This window comes from Poecilia latipinna, unplaced genomic scaffold (assembly GCF_001443285.1).
Source record: "Poecilia latipinna isolate Pla-1442-1.1 unplaced genomic scaffold, P_latipinna-1.0 Scaffold1553, whole genome shotgun sequence".
Classification (NCBI taxonomy): Eukaryota; Metazoa; Chordata; class Actinopteri; order Cyprinodontiformes; family Poeciliidae; genus Poecilia; species Poecilia latipinna.
The window spans coordinates 76,618-100,273 of NW_015114169.1; the positions used below are offsets into that span (position 1 = coordinate 76,618).

Below are 23,656 nucleotides of genomic sequence, written 5' to 3' on the forward strand. Positions count from 1 at the left end.
AACGTAGCATGACAGGGTTTTTACACGCTGGATTCAGGTTGTGTCAAACCTTGGCTGTGATGTGACATTGGAGTGAGTCTCTTTACTTTGTGGTGTGAATGTGACTTTTTTTTTTTTAGAGAGAGAGAGAGCAAGCATATCGAATCTTTAAGATGCCTAAATTCATTTTTTTATTATTTTTAAATTATTGTCTGAAATTTCTGAAGGAAAACTGAAGTAGAGCATGCAGGTCATCAGCCTGTGTGTGTCTCCTTTTTTTATTTTTAACCTCAGTGATACAAAAACATGTCTGTGAGTTTCGTGAATCAGAACCACACACCCGCATACACTCACACACACTTCATCAGATCAGTGTTGAATATGTTGATTTCTCAGTGTATTGAAATTCTGTTGCTGGTTTTTTCGCTTCCTGTGCTTGGAAAAAAAAGCATGATCCTGAGGGTGGCTGTGTTACTGTGTCGGGTGGCTGTCACTGTGGGGTACTTGGATGCTTTTCATCTCTTGCATGTTGGTGGCCCCTCGCGCGAAAACATTTGGTGGGAAGAGGGTTCTGCGGGAGGGAGGGGAGCTTCAATTCGACGTTTTAAGAAGTACATAGTGGACGATGTCTGTATTGCAACACTGGGACGTGTATTAACCTCGCGTATCGCAAACCGGAGCGCTCTCCCTGATCTTCCCCCTGCCCCGTTAACTGGATGTAGTTTTAAAATACTGTGAAGAATGTTTAATGTGTCTGCCTGTTCTGTGCTGTTATATATATATTTTTTAAGTGTCAAACTGTTAAAAGGTTACAGCCTGAATGTATTCCATGATGAGTAAGAGAGATAGTTTTGTTTTTATTAATTTGTTCTTTTTTTTTTTAAACACCCAGCCAGGCATTTTTTTCCTCTGCTGGCCAGAGTAATAACTGCAGTATTTAATTCTTTGTAATGCACATATAAAACAAAAAAATGTACTAAAAAGTACTTGAAATAATGTAGCCAAACCCCTACTGAGGATTAATTATTGCTGCTGAAAAGTTTTCACCTAATGCAATAAGCATCTTGATGCAATTGGACTGCTAATGTAGCTTTATACTTATAGGGATATAACCAGTTCCTTTCAAAAGTTTTCAAACCCCTTTAAAATCTTTTTTTTTACATTTTGACACACTACAGCCACAAATTGTGACTCAAATAACGGTAGTAACTAAGAGTAAACGCAAGATAAAAGATGTAAAGTTCATGAAGCGTGTAAAAAATTTAAAAAAAATCTGAAAAGTGTGGCACGCATTGGATTCAGCCTCCAGCTTTACACATTTTAACCCATTTTCTACAAATTAGCTCAAACTCGCTCAGGCAGAATGGAGAGCTTCATCTTTTAACAGGAGTGTTTTGCAAAAATTCCTAATTGGATTTGGCTCTGGACGTTGACCGGTCCATTCTGACACAAGAACACGCTTTCATACTAATCCAAGGTTCAGTTCCCAGATTTCTTCAATTTAGGTTTTGCTTAATCATTATTTGCTTTGAAGATATCTGCAATTTAATTTGCACTTGTCAAATCTAAAAAAAAAAAAAAAAAATACGTTTGACATATCTCGAATTGTGGTGTCATCCAAGACGTATTTAATTAGAATTGCGACTAGCCAGAACTACTTTATGACTAGTTATGATTTAACTATTCATATCTGAAATATGTTTCAGATGGTCAGTAATTGATTGCAGATACCTAGAATTAAAGCTTCCATTCAAATTATTGGGGAACCGGACATCATTTGTATTAGATGATGTATCTTAAATCTATCTCAATTTACTAATACATCTGCTCATAAAGCAACATCAGATATCTGGAATGTCATTTGTTGTAAAACTGATTTTGGATGAAATCGGCCTGCTATATTGCTTTATGTTCACCCCATAACGTCTCACAAAAAAAATCCATTGAAATTTGTGGTTATAGTCTGACACGATGTAGAAAAGCTGAGTACTTTTGAAGGGGACTGCAGCTGGTTTCTTGTAGGTATCATTCGATGTTAAAAATTACAAGACGTAATAAATGCATCATGGAATACAGAGGCAAATACTTACGTGTGTGCGTGTATGTTTCCCCCCCATCATTCTTTGTTCAAAATGTGTTTTTCTTTTTTTTTTGTCTGGCACATTCCAGCTGTTTGGCACACAGAGAAGTGGCGTGATCACAGCTAGATGGGGTGTGTTCAGTCCTCGTATTCTTCCACTGAAAGATTGTACGTCTGAGAAAAACAAAACAAAAAAAAACAAACCCACACACACACACACACAAATGAACGCCCGTTGTTACTGTGCTGTCCTTCTGACTTGACCGCTGCTAAACATTGTAGTTGTGTATCACCACTTGAATATGTCTTTTCTAAGTGTAAACCTCAGGTTGCTTTTGTTCCAGTGTTTTTTTGTTGTTGTTTTTTTTCGTTTGTTTGTTTATAATTTCCTTAATGTGTACACCTTTTATGCAGCCCCCCCGTAAACGTCCTGAAGAATAGTTAAAAAGCTTGATTTTCATGCAAGAAACGGATAAACGTGGATGTCGGATGTTAGCTGATGTTACTTGCAGCACTGTGAGCTGTCAAAGCTAGGGGTTAAAAAAAACATTTCAGCAACTATAACTTGCACATATTTCATCAACTTTTTTGCCTAAAATGATTGTGATTGAACAGTGTAATCTCTACACAATGCCATAGGAGCAAACATTTGGGGATTTTGTTGATTTGCAATAGATATTTAGCATAACTGTATTAAAACAAAACCAGGGAGTTGAAAACCATAAAGAGAAAAAAAAAGTTTGCAAGTACAAGTTTGACTTTCTACAAAGCTTTATTAAACGACCGCATTTTATAAAGTACCAACCGGTAGTTAGCGACGACTGTGCAAAGAGCTCCTGTATTCTGTAACTCGATTAGCCTTTAAACTTCAATAGTTAATCTGCCTTCACATTTTTTGCTATGAAAAGCAAAAACATCATTTTGATAGACTTGGTTTCATTTTTTTTTAAAATAAGCTGCTGAATTAAGAAAAAAAAAGTAATACTTTTGGGGCCACCAAATATTTTGGATCATGCAAAGACTCTATATTGTACTGTAGTAATTTTGTAATATTTGTAAAATGATGTAGTGGGTGTGAATGATTACCATTGCTTGAATCTGTACATTGTTCCAATAAATTGTTTACATTATGACAGGTCTTTTGTCTCCTTCCTTTCAGTCTCATCCAATTTCTATCATCTGAAATAAAACGTTTTATTGTAATTAAGCTTTGGAGAAATTTGTGCAGAACCTTGAGAACTAGCTTGAAACCAGAAAGGGGTTAAATTAATTAGCTTAACCCAGAAGCAGACCTGCTGTCACCGGACCCAGTTCAACTCTGGTTTAATGTCAAAATATCACTTTTGTGTACTATACCTGAATGTTTTTAAAAACTAGTTTAATCAGAGAATCGACATCTATTTTTTAAAAAAAAAAAAAAACTGATTTTACATCCTGGAAGTCCAACTTCTGAATAAAACAAAGATGAACTTTAAATCATTGCCAATGTTTCCTTTGTGTCCATTTTGTGGTCAGCTCTAACAAATTAGAGCTGACCACCCTGTATCATAAACATGTGTGTTTAGAGTACAATTACTGAAGCAGTATTTGTCTGGTCGGTGGAAAAGTACTTTTCAAATGTTTATATAAAACAAAACTGACTTTTTTAAAGCTGATATTTACTGAACACATCCTTATAATTAACTTACGAGAAGTTAATAGCAATACTTACTCATCAATAAATTTATTTTAGAAGCTAGATCTCTGCTTGGCACCAAACGGCCCTAATAATGTAATGTTAAAAAGAAAACTTTTATAAAATTAAGTCAATTGCAAGTTATATCCAAGGTATTTGTGTGTTAAAAGTCAACTCTTCCAATCTCCTGAAGACCTGGAGCCTTTCTGCTGCTATAATCTTTATGTATAATAACATTTTTAAATACGTCTGTGTAATGTTTTAAAGGGAAATGTCTTCTTTTGCAAATTCCAAAATGAAGTGGACATCTACAAAAAACACTAGTTTTTTTACAGTGAAAAATTAATTAAATGTACTGTCATCTTTTAAATATATACTATGCTTATCAGAAAAATACTTTTAAAAATTTTCTTAAGTTAAAACTATATATGAAAAAATATATATAACAAACAAAGGCTATTTATTTAGCTCTAAGAGGCGAGAATAAGCCGTTCGATTTCCTTTTAAAATTTCTTTGTATGATTGAGGAATTTACGGAGAGCACCTGAAGGCAGCATCCTAGCCTGTGTCCTCACCAGCCGATGGTAGCGCTGTTTCGTCCCGGGTCTGGAGAAGGAACCGCTGGGGAAAGCAGCAGTGCAGCACCGCCTGGCGGAGGTGGAGTCTAAAGGTGGGGAGGGAGAAGAAAGGGGAGAGGAGGAAAACGGTGAAAGGCACATACAACAGAAACTGGGGGAGAACGGTGGATGATTTACGCTTTAAAATTTGCATTACAGCTACTTGAAGAGTTGCGGCGAAGAGGAACAGAACAAAATGATAACGCCTTACTTCCTAGAAAATTTCTGGGTAGGTGGTGTTTATTTTTTTAATGCTGTTAACACCGGTGGTACACCTCATTATTCCCTTTCTGTCTATTCTGACCTTATTATTCAGGTCGTAGTCGTGCGGTTACTAGGTTCTGTCCGGTGCCGACAGACTAGCCGGTCCTGAATTGCACAACCAGCATTAATGTTCTTCGGTAATTATTCTGTTTTTACCCCGGGGTTTGGGCCTCTGTGAACCTATCTAACTTCAGAGGATTAGGTATCCGCCCCTCTTTCCGGTAATTGGCTGCGTCTGGATTTCTTGGAATGTTTACGGACAGTTCCAAGAATGCTATTGGACACGTCGGCTGCCAGTCACAGGCTCCCTGTCGTACGCGTCACTTTCTTCCGTGAAGAAGTTCCGTGAAGAGGCCAGATGTTTAGCTTAGTTAGAATACCCCGAAAAATTTTTAAAATCCAAATATTTAAGTATATTTAAAAAGTAACCAAACATGTGTTGTAGATTAAAAAATAAACTGGTGTTGTTGCGCTTCTGTTTGTATTAAAATGTGTGTGCTGTCAAAGGTCATTAGAAATTCACATAGTTATGTCAGAGCAGGTCGTGTTGATGATTCTTTTCATAACTTGCTTCAAATATTTACTTATTCACTGTGCCATGTTTGTATTGTTTGGCGTCTTTGAATTCCTGAATTTGCCTAGCTTTTCAGCTTTAAGTGTTATTCATCATAGCAAGTGCAAATAGCTACAATTTATTTTGTTTAACTTGTCAGTTGCGTTGTTTGTAAAAACAAAGGATTACATATTTCTCCCAAATTAGACTGTAACCGTTAAAATGCTATAGCGCAAGAAAAAAAAATCATTGCTTGGCTTTAAAGACATTATAAATTGATGTCATGAAAGGACCCTTTATTGATCTAACCCATAATGAGTTCGTTTTTGCTTTGTATGTACATTAAAACAGTATTTTACCCATTTAGTTGATTTAAGATGTATCCTCCAATTCAGTCCTCATTTAAATCACACTTCATTTTGCTGTACCAAAATAATTCCTGCTGTGTCACTAGCAGAGATGCATAACAGACATTCAGTAATATTCTGGGTAGGGTTTATAAATTATATTACGTTATCACCATATATTCTGAATGCTGCCCCCTCCAACGGCAAATAAAAAGCTGTTTTTGAAGGCAACACAAATGAGGTAATTGGATCAAAAGTGCACCACAGCACACCGACTCAGAATAAACCAAGTATAAGGGCGGTGTTAAATATCTGCTGAATCTCTCTATTAGGTCTCAGTAAGCTGTTGTGTTTTCAGACTCTCTGGATGATGGGTTCTAGATAACACACAGTGTTTCCCCAAACGTGGATTTTACACCAGGAACAGTTGGGATGGGCCAACTCAGTTTGATAACCTTGAGTGAAAAGCTAACTGTGAGACGGAAGCAACACGTGTTCCTACCGCTCCAAGGATAATATATGATCAATTCAGTTATATTATCTGTAACAATTATTCCTTTAGACTTTAGCAAAACTGATATCTGTAAACCTGCTAATAGAGTGGAATTTCTAACTGGTTATTCTGTTCTTTTTAATATAAAATTGGGAATTTAACTTCCTGATATTAGCTGGTAGTTAGTCAGGTTATCTGCTCCGGTAGGTAGCCAACCTGCAGTCAGCATGCGGCTCGTAACTTCCCGACTGATCTTTTTTGGTTTTTGTGACCGGAAATATTTCCAAACAACCAAACTTATCTTTAAGTGAAGAGCTTAGCTTCTGCCTTGTTTGTTTTTATTTTTTTATCGTATTGCTTCTTGTTTATTCGCCTGTAGCATAGCTCATGCTAATCTACAGTAATGTGTGGCGTCTTGGCTGGAAGCTGGTAAAATAAAGCCTTAACTTATTAGATTCCCCTAATTACATTTACCTGTGTGGTAACGGCTACAGAGAAGCCATCTCTTCAATGCCACGTGCCTTAAAAATGTAGCTATAAAGATGGCGTAATCCTGTATGATTAGTTTTATTTATTTAGTCGTTTTTGCTTAAGTGGACTCCATAATTGCCTGAACGAGAAAAGAGGAGAGCAGAGACACTCCTGATTCATCAATCTGCCCTTTGTGCCCTGCAGCGGGACACAAGAGAATGCAGTGATGGCAACGATCAGCTGTGTGTTTAGTATGCAGGGCACACATACTTGGCATTAGGGGATGCATCCATTTCCCTTTTGACTTGACTACCAGTCTGCTCTCTGAGCAGACACATAAATCTGAAACGCTCTCTGACTGAAACTTTTCTAAGCAGGTGAAAACTTGGAGAAGTGTCTCCTCCCCCCCCCCAGCTGCCTCCATCTTCTGCTCCTTAACTTTGATTGGGTGTTTTTTCTAATTTGCAATCTTGCCATTCCTCTCTGATGTCAAAATAAATCTCCTTATCAGCTTAAAAAAACAAGCTCTTTGAGGAATTAGGAACTAGAAGAGTTCCTAATTCAGTGTTTTTTTCTTTGTCAGAATTGCAGCACCCGGCTGGCCGCTGGCTGCAGAATTTCCGCTCGATGGATTCACTCGCAGACTCAATCTCATTTCCCCTTTTTTTTTTTTTTTTTTGTCAGCGTTTAACCCAACTTCATTTTGTGTGACATGTGTAGCCGCTGAAAGGTCTCCCTCCGTATGCGAACTGGTGTGACAGATTGTAGTTTCTGTCCTGAAACTATGTGCTCATGTCTGGTTTGCTTGCAGCCTGTCATGGGAAAATAAGATGGAAGTGTGATAAGCAAACAGAGCTGATTCAGCCAACAGGATGGCCTTTTCTTCCCTGGAGCCTGCATGTGTGGTCGCTTGGGTTCAAACAGGATTCACTTTGCCTTGAAGTTACATCCACTCTTGAAGTATTTGTACATAATTAAGCTTCAGTTGTTTTGTTTGGCGTGCTGGCAAAGTTGTAAACATTTTTGATTTTCTTTTGTTTCCTTTGGCTCTCGGTTCAGTTGAAGGAGTCACCAAAAACCTATTTTGTAATAAATCGGGCAGACATGTTCTCAGTCACACTGTGTTGTGTGAAGTCAACCTGATTCTGATGGGAAGAGTTCGTAATATTCTCTTTTACTGCTTGATTATTGTTGCGAAACAAGATTATTATTATTGTTTTTAAAAATCTTAACATATTGTGACTCCTGAGCTTGCATGAGAATCTCGTATCATAACCTTTAGTGAAGACATCACAAGTACACACTATTGCCTTATTAAATAGGACTTCACAATATTAGGAACTCATTGTGATAATGATATAGTAAATAAGCTAATAAGTAAACTGTGTTATTGTCTTTCTACTTCTGTTTCCTAGAACACATGGACACCATATAGTAGTAGTACATCCTGGAAAAAAGTTTAGGTTTTTATTTTTATCTCAAAAACAAGTATTTATTGATTCATATTCATATTTTTTTAGCAATTATTTTATTTATTTCGGTCATTTTTAACCTTTGCATACACAAGTAAAAAAAAAACAACTAAAAAAAAAACAAAAACTTACAATTCTGAAATTAAATGGAAAAAAACCCCCTGAAATTGCCAAAACTAAGTTGTCATTTCTTTATGACTTCAGCATATACTACAACTAATGTCACCAAATATATCAGAGGCACAAAGGACTTGCGCGCATATGGCCCTTTAATAATTAGCTAACATGTACTGCAGTCCAAGCAGTTCCTCACAATATGCATATTGTGTACACAGGAATTGGAATAACAATAGATTAGGCAGCCCTTGTATTGTCACAATATTATATTATTGTTACAATAATGTAACAAGTAGTTAAACTACTTGTTTAACTAGTGTAGCACCACAACAATCATCAAATCCTGCTGGATTGGTGACCTGAAACGAGAACACCCAGATCAGAGTTCTGACATCTGGGGCAGCAATAAAGGAAACCTCTGTTCAATGGTTCCATTCGGAGTTGAAGTCCTGCAGAGTTTGTAATAGGAAGCAATACGGAGGGTTTGCCTAAAATTACGCTACCTTCTCCAACGTATTCCATTGTCAAGGCAAGGGTTGAATTGAGTTGCCTTTATCTACCTGAAGAACAAGTGGGCGTCCAGAAAGCTGACCTTGGCCACGAAGATCTGACTGTTCAACTCCATGCTGCTGTACGGGGCTGAAACCTGGAGGACAAACAAACCCTCACATGGAAAAACGCAGTCATTCCTCAACAACTGTCAGGATTTCCCCATTCGCTGCCCAACCTATTTGTAACCTCAACCTATGGGAAAGAACCTGCCGACTCTCATTAGAAGCAGAAATCTGTAAGAAAAGATGTCGCCGGGTAAGGCACTCCCTTCGAAAACTGCCAACCGACATCAGGCAGGACCTCAGGTGGAACCCCAAAGGCAGGCGAAAGAGAGAGACCATCCAACAAAACTCGTGACGATGAAACCACAAGAAAGAAGATGATCTACATCTGGAGCCAACAAGAAAGAAGAGCCCAGGACAGAAATCTCTGGAGATTTAACTTTGGCGTCCCATAACCTAGCCTGAGCGAAGGGCAAAATCAAAAAATGAAAACTCTACAAAGTCATAATGCCACACTAACAAATGAATTAGTTTTACCACATCTGTAGTCTGTCATTTCCCTTCGGTATTTCAGCATGTGGGTATGTTGGGGGGAAAAAATGATGTGGTAGTTAGCCACAGTTGTCAATCAGTATAACTTTTAATGTTGTTTCCTGTTGTGTGCAGCATATGCAGCAGCAACCAGAGAAGGAACAATCATGTCTGGCTTTCACTAAGCATTCATGTAATAGCAGCAGTCGATTTTTGCGATCAAGAGGGATGTGGATGAGCAACAAAAGGAAAGGTGGTAGATGTTTCTGATGTGCATAAGAAGTAGAAACCCATGAATTTACATTCAGAAGGTGCAACTGCAATGAAGAGAAAGTTAAACTAATTATGTTTGGCATTTTAACAACTAAAGGAAAGTGATGTGTGGATTGCTATTAAAACTTACAGTGAATTTCAGCAACTGCATATTGTAAAGCCTCAATTGATGTATATTTTTTCTACTTTCAGACCGAGTTCTGGCACCTTCCACTCAAATTGCCAGATTAGCTGCTAGGTGTGCATTCTGAGAAAGCAATGCAAAGAATTAGCTCATAGCATTTTCTTTTTCGTCCGTTTACGACGAAATGATCAGCAAAGGCTGATCATTTCCTGGAAATAAGGAAAACAAATGCAAAGGAAAAACCACGACTTTTAGAGTTATGAGTTTGACCGTATTGTGATGGGTCTGAATTCCTTAACACAAGTTTGCAGACATACTTATTTTCTGCTGCTTTCACCCAGGGCAGGGAGGATGGCATGCCATCTATGCCTCTTTTGTGTTTTTCTCCTTCTGGTTTTCTTGTTTGCCAAAGGAAAACAAGAAAACCAGGTGCTCAAAGCCTCCCAGAGGGCACTTACCCTCCTTATAATTCATTTTGCACCGGTGCGTGATAATTGCTACAGTAAAGTCGTATGCCAACTTTCCATCCAACCATATACAGACGAGTTCTCCTTTTTTCAGCCTCCATACCGAATGTCTTGGAATGCTTATATAAATTGCAGAACGCCTTCGCCGACTCTCCAGTTTTAATTTGTCTTAGCCGTCCGTCTTGGGTTGTCAGGAGGGAGCAGGTAGCAGTGAGATAATAAGGCCTCTCTCCATGCCATGTCTTACATTACAGCCTGTGAGGCAATAAACACTCGATTCCCCGCTCACAGGATATTACAGCTGGTGTGGAGCACTAACAGAAGAGAAGGGGAGTGGATGCCTGTCCTCCTTCTGCCCAGCAGATGAGAGAGGATAAGTAGGCAACACAGTGGTTTTATCTCTTTTCCTACCAGGTGGTATTTGAGATTATATGGTGTCTGTTTTTCTTCCTTTTTTTTTTTTTTTTAATGCTTAGGTGGACTCCAGAATGAAAATATCATGTGCGCATACAGACCAGCATTGCAAAAGCAACATGTGGTTTTGTTTTGTAATGTAACATTCAGTTTGCAAAATACTGTTTGTTGATATACCTTCTCCTCTCTCGGGTTGTGTTCATTGAAGTCATTCAACTGACTTAAAAGTAGAGATGCACCGATCCGATATTAATATCAGTACCGATCCCAATATGGAAAAATATAATTTTGATAGGATATCGGTGACAGTGTGCCAGATCTATAAGGGCAGATCTATTCAGTCTAATTCTATGCTTTGTACTTTATTTTACATTATTTTTTAGAACTTCTAATTGCACTTTCTGAGGCATTTGGAAGAACTTTTGTTGCAGTTTTTTTTTTTTTTACACATTTGACCAAAGTAGTCAACCTATTATTTTTACCAGTTTCAGTTTCTGTACTATTTATTTTTACATTGGCTGTTATACTCCTAAATTGAACTGACTGAACAAATTAAATTTGTGTTGTTAAAATTTTAATTCAGTACATTTATGTAAAAAAAAATGTTTTAAGCAATTCAAAACACCTTTTCTGTATCAGGTCGATATCGGCCGATATTAAACCTCAGATATCTGTGTTGGTATCGGAAGTGAAAAAGTATTTTTTTGCGGTTGTTGTCTTTAATAATATGTCATATGCCTGGTTTGCGGATATGAAATATGGAAGAATGTTGGCACAAAATGTCAAAAGATGGGAACTGGGTAGGAATATAAACAAGCTGAAGGAACAAGTTCTTTTATGGAGTGCTCTGCAGGATTTGCAATTAAAAAAAGAACTTTTGACTTTTCTGAAAACTAAAACTCTGGGTGGAAATGAAAAACAAAAAAAGAAAACATGAAATACATTTTTCAGAAATCATCCTACTATTCAGAAACACGTGCCCCGGCAGGTTCTTGCCAAAGGATCCGGTTTAAGCCTTCGAGTTTGTTGTTGTGCGTTAAAACGCTGGTTTTAAATCTAAGCCAAACTGTGTTTTTCTTTCCTTCCTCTGTCAACAATCCTTTGCTTCTTTCTTTTACGTGCGTGTGAGACCCATAACTTTCAAGCCAAGACAGCTGTGCACATCCCAATGTGACGCAGGCTGACTAGCTGCAGAACTATTACCTACAGTTTTAGAAGACATAAAACCTCTGACGACACTGAGTCTCCCTAAGAGCAAACATATTGCAGGATCCTGGCCACAGACAGGATTAGAATAGACTGTGAATGAGTTTCTGTCTTTGGTGGTAATGGCTTGGCCCACGTGTTGCACATCTGTCTCAGTCGCAAAACGGAGCTGTTGCTCCAACAAACCCCGGCCGACATGTTGCACGGCATAGCGTATCCTTTGTTTTGGAATGTGTAAAAGGTTCATTTTTCCAGGCATCGTAAGTATTTCTCATATTCAGAACAAGTTCCCAGTATGAGGTGGTTCATCATTAAGGTCTTCTTTCTGTGTAATGTTATGCCTGTTCATGCTTCTTCAGTTCTTGTTGGTTTGGGATAATCTGTTTCTTCATTATCAAGGTTACAGTTCGTGGGCATTAGGTATCATAGTCACTCGAGATTAGCTAAAATACATGAATGCTTGGGACCAAGCTATACATGTTTATAAATGGCTATTCCATAACTTCAGACACCTTACATACCTCAGTATGCATCACTACGCACGATGGCAAGCATCTACAGACTTCCTTCTTTCTATTTTTGTAGGTACAGCCAGTAGTCGGCGTCAACTAAAATAAGCTTTGTTCTCAGGTATTTCACCATCCCAAGCTGTATTTTCTTTCAAATATCCTCTATGAAAAAATCTGCGATAACAGGCGGATTTTCCACCAATATTTTGTAGTTACAGAAAATGGGTAAATATTGTAAAAAGTTCACTTTCACTACATACAAATGTTTTGTTTTGTTTGTTTTTTTGTGCTCTTTGAAAACTACCAACGTTTCTTTTTTTTTTTTTTTCTTTTTTTTTGCCAAAGTCATCGTATTGTTACTTTTGGTGAGGTTGCCAGAAAATGTGTCCCTTCGCTCTATAGAGCAGAGCAGTGCTGCCACTGTCAGCTGGCTGAAAGTATAAGGTTGCGTCATTTTGCTGATGCTCGCAGATGCATTCTGCTGTTTGGAAACGTTGGAAGCTGAAGGAGCGTCGCCCACAAGCAACGTGAAGGACAGTTTTGCTTACAGAGACTTCATACTTTATTTAGTTGTTGTTTATGTTGTTTTTGTTTATTTAATTTGGATATTTAAAATGTCCTCCAGCACCAGTGGAAGATATTCACTAGAATTGAAAGTTTATTGAGTTTTAAGAATGTGTTCTTGCATTATTATTATGCCATTACCATTATATTACTGGAATATGGTTCCAAAACACACATGTTTTTGTTTATCGCAATAACTTATGGGACAATTTAGCATTCATCAAAATTTGTTATTGTGGCAGGCCTATTTTAGAATCAAAATAGCAAAGAATGAATGTTTTTTTTTTGATGACATTATTATAACTGTAAGAATCAGTCACATTTTTTTTAGCTCAAATAGAAATGATTGATCCCTCTCTGGTTTTAAATGGTTCTATAATACATAGTTTTTTTTCTGTAAATATTGTGTTTTCACTAAAGGCTATCATCGAGCGTAAACCTTCTACTGGCCCATACGTGTTGTAGATATAATGCAGTCTTACTTTCATCTTTTATATGTGCTAGTTTTTGAAATAATCTGTGTGTTTTTGGTTCGCTCAGGGTGAAGGTGTGACATCGTCAGGTCGTGTTTTTTAATCGGTCCCAGTTTTGTAGCTTGGAGGGGAAAAAGGCAAAAACGCCCCAAGCGGTTTCCTTTGTTTGTTTTTATTTCTCTTTTGTGTACGGCGCATTTATATCGAGCTCTACAAGAACGGACTCGTTGTGCACAGAATGGCCTTTCTTCCTGTTTCTGTTCTGCTCTGTGTGTTTTCACTGGCTGTCGTCACTTCCCTGTTTTGTCGGTCCACTGGCCAGCTCTCCATGTTCTCCTCACTGTGCTGCCTTTTACTTTGGTCTATAAAGCGTACCGCTTGTCTAAGAAACCGTGTCGCAGTCTGTCTTGTTGAGTAAGCTTAGCTGTTCGCTACATATGTGGTTATAGTTAGACTTCTAAAGTGGTTTTAATAGTTTTATTACTGCAACAGGAAGTGTGTCTCAGTGGATCTGCTTGATGGGCCAAAACACCAGACTGTTGAGCTGAAACCCACAACTGCATGCTTTTCGTTTCAACCGCTGTTTGCTCTGCAAATATACCGTAGTTCTGTTTGATATAGCACCAGGCCTTTTGACAGAAACTTTCTCTTGAACTTTCACCTTTGCCTGCGCGTAAAAGCCACTTTAATGTCGCAGGAAATCTGCTGACGGCAGATCCGGCACAGGTATTAGGAAATATCCATGGTGTCACTTTTGTTTTAACGTTAAGGGTCAGTGTGTTCTCTTACTACTGATCTGAAAGCAAATGCAGATGTGTTATTATGGGTCTTTCTTTCTTTATGGGACACAGTGGAAATTCAGGCACTGATTTGGTGATGGATGTTCTAAATTTAACCAAAACAAACAAAATGAGGATATTTGCTTGTTGTTGTTTTTTTATGAGAAAACACAGGGTGGCTTTTCATGAAAGTGTCCGATAAATGTTGCCCTGTAAAAGTTCAGAGCAGTTGCTAAAGCAGAATTAGATTTCATGACGATAGCTATTCTGCACACCAGTTGAGTTTTTCCTATAAATCCATAATTAAGTCACAGTAGTATTTATTTCACAAAAAAAAATGTTTTCACTTTATTGCCATTTGTTTTGTTTTTTCTCCTGACCGTATCAGACGTGCTGGCCTCATCACGCTGATAGAAGAGACTAATATAAATCTGATTATTTGATGGCATAATTATTGTTCAATGGAGGGATCTTCTTCACTGACACATTTGTAGATTTAATAACTTGCAGGCTTGAAAACTATAAATTCATCACACTTATAATGTACAGGTTAATTACGATACATTAGAATATCATCGAAACTGTCATTTATTTGAGGAATTGAAAAAGTGAAACCCAAATATAGACTCATTTGCATAGAGAATTATATTTTTCAACTAGTTATTTGTCTTGTTTGTGGCTTCTAGCCAATGGAAAACCAAAATGTACCTTTTTTCGAAAAGTAGTTTGTTGTTTTCTATTGGATCAAAAGAAAAACATTTTTAGTGTAGAAGTGCTGATTGGTGTAATGGACAAATTGTGCCTTGCAAAGTCATGGGGTGTCGTGCCGACTTAGCAGTTTTCCAACAGACACTCACCGACGCTCTCCTTAAAGAGGAGAAGCCACAAAAGATCATTGATAGCTTTTTTTTCCCCTTTTTTTTAAGCTGAATTCAAACTTTCAATTGAAAATTTAACGGAAGGAAAAAATGTGATAGAAACAGGTGCATTGAAGAGTTTGTTGAACATTTACAAGGCGTAGACTGCAGCATTAAGAGTCAGCGCAGACATGCATGTCTAAACAGCGTTGTCTGCATGCAGAAGCTGTATGGAAAATAGGTTGTGGTGCAATAATTTGGATGTTTGTTTTTTTTTTTTAGATAACTTTGTGATGAAAAAAAAAGTAATTGCACAAACCTATATAAAATATTGCTCATTTAACAGGTGGCTCAATATTTATTGACCTGATAGGACGGCGGGTAATTGTTTGGGTTCGGGGAAACCACTGTCCACAAACTTCTAAAATCCAAGAACATTTGATGCCGCTTCTAAAAATGCTTATAACTGAGTCCGATATGCATTAATATGCATAGTGGAAACAGTCTTGGCACAAATGTAGAAGCTAACATCTGCAGGCTTTGTTATCTGCGCTCTTGATGGTGCAGCCAATCAGAGCCAAGAAAAATGATGGCGCTTCTGGATTGGCTGCATTGCAAATGGCAGCCAATAGCATGTCAAGTAGAATTACAATGATGTATTTTAGCTTCCCAACGTGCTTTTTCTTCAGAATATTTTAGATATGAAAAAATAAAATAAAATCGGCAAGTAGGTGATTTTTAAACAAATAATTTTGGATTTATGTTGTGTTATGTATGGTCCACTTTTTATTTATTTATTTTACCTATCTTGCATTCAGAGATAATTTCTCAGGCACTATTAACATAGTTAACAAACAATAGATACATAAAAACACACTTGGAAAAAATGAAAGAAAGTAAACTAAAAATAATTGGAAATAGAAAAATAAGCATGAACACATAATGATGCATAGTAAACGGATGAATACAAGTAAAACACATCTATTGATAAAACGTAAAATAAGGGCAAAGTGCAGTGCAATGCAGTCATATGGCAAATAAGCTGCAAAATTCAACTAATATCCAGTCTGCATTAAAAAAAAGCTTCTCATTTAAGCACCAAACATTTTTTAAAATCTATAATTCATAAGCCCCTCACTCTTTAAAGCAGCGGTGCAACGGGACACCGTTGCCCAGTGAACGGATACGACAAACAGACTCTCACATCTCAGGTGGCCTTAGACCAATACGCTGCTGTCTGTCTTAGCTTAAAAGTCTCAAACATGGCTAAGGTGAGCATGATCGACCAGAAGGTTCTGCAGTCGCAGCTGGAGTCGATCCAGACAGTGAGGAAGCTGATGGTAGAAAACCTGTTCATGGTAATGTCTGATCTGTGAACTGGTTTGGAACTGTTTGTTCCACTTTATTATTATTATTATATATATATTTTTTTTCATTTTCACAGCTTGATTTATCTATTTGTGTGTGTGTGTGTGTGTTTGAAATGCAGGGAGAAAAGAACAATGGCTTTGATGTGCTGTACCACAACATGAAGCACGGGCAGATTTCCTCCAAGGAGCTGACGGACTTCATCAGAGAAAGGTGAGTCTGAGGAGGCGGCGATGCGAGTGCGCCGACACCAGCGGGCCGTACTGCGCGCACCATGTCTGTCTTGTTTATGCGGGTTTAAATCTGGGACAGCCTTACCAGCATTTCCTGTCCTTCGTGTTGCTCCTCTAACAGCAGTCAGTTCTCGGCTGAAAGCGTTAATAGTTTCATTAAGTTTGCACATCTGCACGCGGTGTGGATATGATGCAGACTTCGCCGCCGTGGGAGCCCACCTCCGACCTGGCACCGGCAGTCTCTGCATTCCCACAACAGCGTAATGACAGGTTGTCTTTAAAACCCGGATTCTCTCTGCCGTGTGAAAGGTGTGCGCTCAGAGAGTGTCACATGACACCAGGTCTACCGCTGGAATCCGACAGGAAATTCTTCCGTCTGTCGGTTGCAGACGAGTGAGTCATCCCGACTCTTTATTGGACCCTGGGGAATGTCATGTGCCTCACCGAGATGTCTGATCAAGTATTGACACGAAATGACAGGATTCCTGTTAGGGCTGCAAGTTCTGATTACTTGTTGATTAATATATTGATTATTGCGATGATTAATGGGATAAAAAAAATTGGCACATTCTGCGGATTTGTCATTTCAGCCTTTTTTTAATAGAATATTATAAATACATTAAGAGATGCAAATAATTCGATCTCTTCTAGGGATGCACCAATTCACTTTTTTCACTTCTGATACCGATATGAATATCTGAGCTTTAGTACAGATACAGAAAAACAGTGCTGAATGGACTTTAAATGTTTCTTTTTTTTTTAAAATACAGACATAAATTTACAGAATTACAAATGTATTTGATAATTCTGCACTGGTCCAGCACACTTAGATACGCCAGTAACTTCGCAAAACTTAGTCAAACATGTAAAAACTTTGATTCGTTCAATCAGTGCAATTAGGAGAAATAAACGAAAATGACAACAGCAAACTGCAGCAAACTTTCATTCAAGAAAGTACAATTAGGAATTTACAAAGAAACAACAAAGCAGAGCACAAAGCATAGAGTTAGACTTAATAGATCTCCCCTTAAGGATTGGTCACATTGTAACTGATCTACAATCTAGAATTTGTTTCAAGAGTTGGACCGATACAGATCATTTGTAGCAAAGGACGCATCTGCATTCTGCAGTGTTTAGTTTTTATGAATGAAACGATAAAACTAAATGAAAACAGGGTTTGCAAATTCCACTTTAGCTACTTCATTTAGTGTCTTATTCTTCCAATCTGTGAGCAAATACAAGAAATTGATTTTTTTTTTTTTAATAGCTGCTCTGAGTTTACTCACAGTGCCAAGAAAAGGAGCTTCAAGCCACACTCTTCAATCCAGATTGGTTTTTTTGTCTCTGGAGTTTTGGTACTTGTACTGTTTTAGAATTTCACGGTGAGTATTTTGTACTAGAATGTCAAGGATGCCATAAAAACTGCATGTAAAATAAATAAATAATACATAAAAAAAATCTAGAACTGTAAGCCTGGAAAAGTTTGAAATTGTTCTGTTTTTTTCTTACGTTACATTTGTAGAAAGTTCGTACAGAATTTAGCCTTCTTTCAATCACATTGTGGACTTGCTTGTCAGTCAGTAGCTTAGGTCATCTTTACACCTTCAAAACGGCACTACTGCTCCCTCTAGCGGTGATAAAGGTCAGCGCACCACACCAGTACCCCCAGCATCTTTCGGTCTTTTATTGCGATTCCTCTTACGCTGAAGAACCTGAAAAGATCGAACTGAACTGGTCATTTATTGGAGGCCTTCATTCACATCTGTTCTAGTCTTGGAGATGAAAGGACTGCTTTCTATAGTGAGGCGACTTCGTCATGATTTACCAGGAGCCTCCAGTTGAATAAGAGAGACGATTTGTTATTCAAATCCTATTGCAGTATTTACATGTTGGCTTTTTTAATGACCTTTAGATGTTTGTTAAATAAGGTGACTTCAAGGTTCCTCCATATTTACTGGTTTCCTTAGTAAAAATGTGTAAGAAGCCATAAAATGAATCTTCTACCATCAGTGTGTGTAATATTCATACGGCAATGGACTATTTGGAGTCCAGTAATTGTTGGCTAATATAGTCCAGGTGTTATGAACCTGAATTTTAAATAGACATCACAATATTTACTAGAAATTGGCGATTTTGGCTTGAAAAATCAAGTCTAGATTGGATTTCCAATTTTAATGTTTTTTTTGTTGTTGTTTTTTTTAAATATACTTACAAATGACAGAAAATGTAAAATAAATAAATCCTCTCTTCAATTAATTGTATGGCCGGGTACGAGGCCTGGTTTAATTACAAGAGTATAGTTTTATCAGAAGAATGTGTTAAAATTACTAGGAAAAAGTCATTTTAATGAGAAAAAGGCTTGAATTATTAATGTTTTGTTATTGTTTGTGTTGGGACTGTTCAAACAATTCTGATTCAATTCTCCTAATTTTATGACTTTATTCTGGTAATATCCAGACTTTATTCTCACAGTGTTTAAATTGTGTAACATTATTACTGCATTATTGCAAAAAAAATAAATAAAATAAAAAACAAAACAAATCTTAACCTGACCCTTATATTTTGTCGTAGAGTTGACCTGAATTCAAAGTCCAGGTAAACAGAAGCTGTAAAACGACAGTTGTCAAACAAGATGGCGGCCTGGTGCGTACTGACATCACTCTGAACTATGGAAATACAAGGAATGCATTGGTGGAAAAAGAAAAAGAAATAAAAAAAAAAACAGATTTTCCAAAAAGGAAATCTTCAAAAACCAAAAATTTGACTAATCTTTAAAATGTATAAATCCCCCAGCTGCCCTAATATTATCGCCATGCTGCCTTCTGGCATCAAGTCAGTTTTGAGTAATTCGTGTAGAATATTTTAAAATACATTAGACAAGTTTGCACTTTATCCTTCATCCTTTTTTTGTTATTTTTTTTTATAAATAGTCTGTTAGTTTTGTTCTAATCCCATTCCAACGCGTCGAGACGTGTGTCCGTAACGTGACGACACACAGCACTGTATCTCTCTGTCTCGCTGCATCTTCTGCAAAGGCTTTTGTCGTTGCTTGAATGCTGCGTACTTGCCGAGTGAGTTCACGCTCGGTTCACCCGTTTCCCCCTGAACGACCTTGACTGCCGAGACAAGATGGCTGGACGAGATGTATAATTCAGACTTTTTCTGCGATGCTGCAGCGGTTTATATATTTTTTTCCCCTCTCTCTTCCTGTCGCATTGTTGTAAAGGAAGTAAAAGGAGCTGTGTGAGGGGCGGGGCAAAATAAAGAATAAATAAATTAACTAAATGAATGCATCTAAAAAGTAAAAGGAAGAATACTTTTTTTTTTAAACAGCAAAATTGAATTTATGTGCTTGAAAATATAATTTGTTCAAACATTCATTTGCAAAAATGCAAATGAATGTCAATTAAATTATGAAACGTATAGCAAAATTCTCTCTTTTTGTAAATGAATTGAAAAATGTTATTTGTCAATGTCAAGTTTACTTAAATAGCACTTTAAAAACAGGTTTAAAACGGCACCAAAGTGCTGCACAAAAACAATAAAATAAGTTGAAAAGAAAAAAAAAATACAAAAATATATATATATTTACGTATAATGCTAAAATAATAAGAGTGATAAGTAAACAACAAAACAAAAAAAACATCACAACTGTATTGATTTTTATTGTGCCATTTATGTATTTTTAATTATGTCAGTTTTGGTCCTTTTGTTGAGTCACAAAGTAAAATAAATTAGAGGTACTGCATGTAGATTTATATTCATCTTCAACAAAAAGTTTAGAGACAATATTTGTACTCAGTCAAAACCTGAACTTTAGTCACATTTCAGTTAAATTAATTAATTGTTAACCGTACTTACTCATGTAATGGATAATAATATATAATACTCTGTATTTTAGTCATTATATCACGTCTCTTCTCTCTGCAGGAGTGTCATTGAAGAGGCCTACGCCAGGTCCATGACCAAACTCGCCAAGTCAGCTGGTAACTTCTCTCAGCTGGGGTGAGTTTATGCGTTCCCTTAAAATAATAATAAAAAACAAAAAACGTTAATAACAAGAATCTTTCTCAATCCGTTCGACAGGACCTTTGCACCAATGTGGGATATCTTCAAAAGCTCAACGGAGAAACTGGCCACCTGTCACATGGAGCTAGTGAAGAAGCTGCAAGACCTTATAAAAGAAGTGCAGAGATATGTGGAAGAACAGGCCAAAGCTCATAAGAAGGTAAAGACACATAAGATTTGAGTTAATTGTTTCCTTTTTATGATGGCATCGTGCGGTTTTCATGTGCTACGGTAGATATAGAGTTTTGAATTAAGTTGTTTTAGCTGCAGAAAATCCTTTTCTCTATGAGGAACGGCTTAATTTTGTTTCTATGGTTACCTATTTATCCCTAAAGCGCTCATTTAGTTTTCTGTTTTGTAGCTCCTATCTTAGAGAGGGACCTAAACTTGCAGTTTGTCTAAATGTGTGTATTTAAACAAACCCTCCCCTTGGCAGAAAACGTTCTGTTCTTATATTTCAGCACTATTTTGTCTTCGTTCTATTCTGGAAGACGTAAACTAGAGCGCTTCCTTGATTAAAACGGGGCGATTTTGTGGCACCTTGATGTTTTTATTCACATGGATTTCTCTTGCTCCTGTCATTTTCTGCTCCAACTTGAGGTTTTTAAAGCTTTTGTGTGGAAACACACTGCAGCCCCCTGCCGGAGAATCCGGTGACGCCTTCTTCCTCCAAACGCTTGTGTAGTTTTATGGCTTTTTATTTTGCACCGCCATTCTGCGTATAAAGTAAAACCGTTCAGATACAAAGTTGTATACGTTTCACAGCGAGTCTGTAGGTTTAATTACTTCCTCCTCTGCCTGGCTAAGGGTCTGCTTCACATGTGTGAGAATTAACAGAGGAGCTGGGAGAGGATTTTATAGGATTCCTACTTCCTAATCTGGAACTTGATTATCCATGGCAACATCCATTCATCTGTCCGTCTCCTTTTTTTTTTTTTTAGCTATTTATGCTTTAAAATTGGTCCTGTCAGTCGATTAAAAAATGTAATCCGATTAATCACTATGCTTAACTTTGTAAGCTTGAAATATAAATATGCAGGCATTTGTGCAAGGCCTACAACCAATTGAAATGCAGGCAATTATTTATTTTATTTTATTTTTATTTATTTTTAGCAGAAAGCAGATGTAGTCTCTCAGTACTAAACTGCAAATAAGGTAAACGTACTCCATTAGACATGCATACTAGTAGTAACAAATTTGTTCTGGGGACAATTGACAGATAAGATGCATTTAATTTTTTAGATCCTGGGTGACCCACTCCCTTCTAATGCCGCCCTGGGCAAATGCCCATATGTCCCATAGCAAAAACCATCACTGTATGCACTTTTGCTAAAAAAAAATTATTGTCTTAAACCAAACATGTCTGAAGATTCTCAGTTTTCCAAGTTTTCATATTCAGGATAGACTTTTAGGTCAAAATAGTAGTTTGATTAATCTGCGTTATGTAACGCTAACAAGTTAAAATGTTCAGATTAATTGTGTGCGTTAACACTGACCTGCCCAGTTTGAATTAACCTAAAAGTCTCAGCTGTAACTCTGAAAGTCTGGAATTTCCACATGCAAATTGCGCAGTAACCCTGATTTGGGGTGAAGTCATTTTCCTGCAGAGGAACGGCCGTTTAGGGCAAGTGTTTCCTTTTAATTGACATAAATAAGGACCAGAGCAATCTGTGACTCTTGCAAACGTCGTTTGTCTTGTTGAGCGACCTAACGAGCACGCGCGGCCTTTCAGACAAAAGAAGAAGTGGCGCCAACCCTGGAGGCCGTCCAGAGCATCCAGTCCATCTCTCAGTCTCTTCAGAAGTCCAAGGAGAACTACAATGCCAAAACCGTGGAGCAGGAGCGGCTCCGCAAAGAGGGGGCCACCCAGCGAGACGTGGACAAGGTGGGAGGTCACCCTTTTTTTTGCACATACACCGGTACGCTAATGTAGCATGATGAAGTGTGTCCTGGTTTACGGAAACACAAAACCTGAGCGAATCCTTTCCTCAGATGTTGAACTCGATCTCTGGTTTCACTCCGATACGTTTAACCTGATCCGGAAAGCAAACCAGCGTAAGTCATCGATCTGTTTGTTTTCACTTTCCAGGCTGGAGTGAAAGCCAAAAAAGCCATAGAGACCTACAAGTCATATGTGGAGAAGTACGCTTCAGCCAAGTCCGACTTTGAACAGAAGATGGCAGAAACTTCACAGGTTTTTATGAATCTTAGCTGGTTTCTGTCTCCCGCCGCCCCTCTCTGTGTGCATGTACTCTGAAGACAAATGTGTTCTCAAACTCTGCTTTTCGTCCATCTTTGTGGCATGCAAACGCTTTGTTGCGTAATCTGTTAGTCCGGCGCTCGTCTGTTCCATGTTTCGGGTCCTGTATCGTCTCCAGATTGTGTTTTTTCCTCTGTAACCGGATCGTTGTGCAAAGACCCTGATTGGATCCATCCGAGCGACTGATTAGATAAACTCCAAATTAAAATCAGCTCAGCAGAATCGGGCCTCCATATCCTGGTGGACCGCAGCGGCACTGCCACTAGAGCTGGTTCGAGTTAGCCCCGCCGTTCTTCTCCCCTCGCTGTTGCGGAGGAAGCGGCGTTGCGGCTCGCGCTTCCGCTGGATCGCCGTCTACGGCTCGTCTCCCACGCTTCACATGTGGAGACATAATTATAAACACTGTGAACACATGTGCGCTCTGACATCACCGGGGCTCCTGCGTGTGTGTTCTGCTCGTCTGCGTGTTCTTGCTGGCAGACACACAGCAAGAACACGCGGTGAGTAAGATTGCAAGTACAGCAAAAGTATTTATACCCCTTTGAACCTTTTTCCCCCCACTTTGTTCATGTTACAACCACCAATTTCTGTATATTTTGTATGTGATAGAGCAGTCATTTTAGTAATCGATTAATCGATATTCAGATGATTAATCGATTAATTAGATAAGAAAATTGCACAAATTTTCATTTAGCCACTTAAGACTTTTATACAATATTAGAAATACATTAAAATATACAAATAAACAAATAATAAAAATTATTTGATAAGTAAGAAAAATAAACATTTTATTACCTAAAATGCAATACCATATCGTTCCTTTAGTAAACTTGAACTGGTTTGAAGATAAATCTACACCACTTACAGACAAAAGGATTTTTTTTATTTTAAATGCAAAATGTATATAG

General features: G+C 37.7%; 1 protein-coding gene and 1 long non-coding RNA gene across 13 annotated transcripts in view; one reads left to right on the forward strand and one right to left on the reverse strand.

The window, feature by feature from the left end:
* Positions 1-184: 184 nt before the first annotated feature.
* Positions 185-4,808, reverse strand: LOC106963591 (uncharacterized). The gene is made up of 2 exons (XR_001428217.1): positions 4,656-4,808; positions 185-4,398 (listed from the first exon to the last, which is right to left on the reverse strand). It is a non-coding gene; the product is annotated as an uncharacterized LOC106963591 (long non-coding RNA).
* fcho2 (FCH and mu domain containing endocytic adaptor 2) overlaps positions 4,313-23,656 on the forward strand; it is a 58,482-nt gene continuing 39,138 nt past the window's right edge. For 11 of the 12 annotated variants that reach the window (XM_015058587.1, XM_015058591.1, XM_015058590.1 and 8 more), the window contains exons 1-6: positions 4,411-4,580; positions 16,309-16,400; positions 20,351-20,425; positions 20,507-20,648; positions 22,221-22,373; positions 22,578-22,682. In XM_015058587.1, the coding sequence (XP_014914073.1) occupies positions 4,548-4,580; positions 16,309-16,400; positions 20,351-20,425; positions 20,507-20,648; positions 22,221-22,373; positions 22,578-22,682 (600 nt within the window). In that variant the 5' untranslated portion in view covers positions 4,411-4,547. The other variant, XM_015058588.1, reaches the window with a different exon arrangement.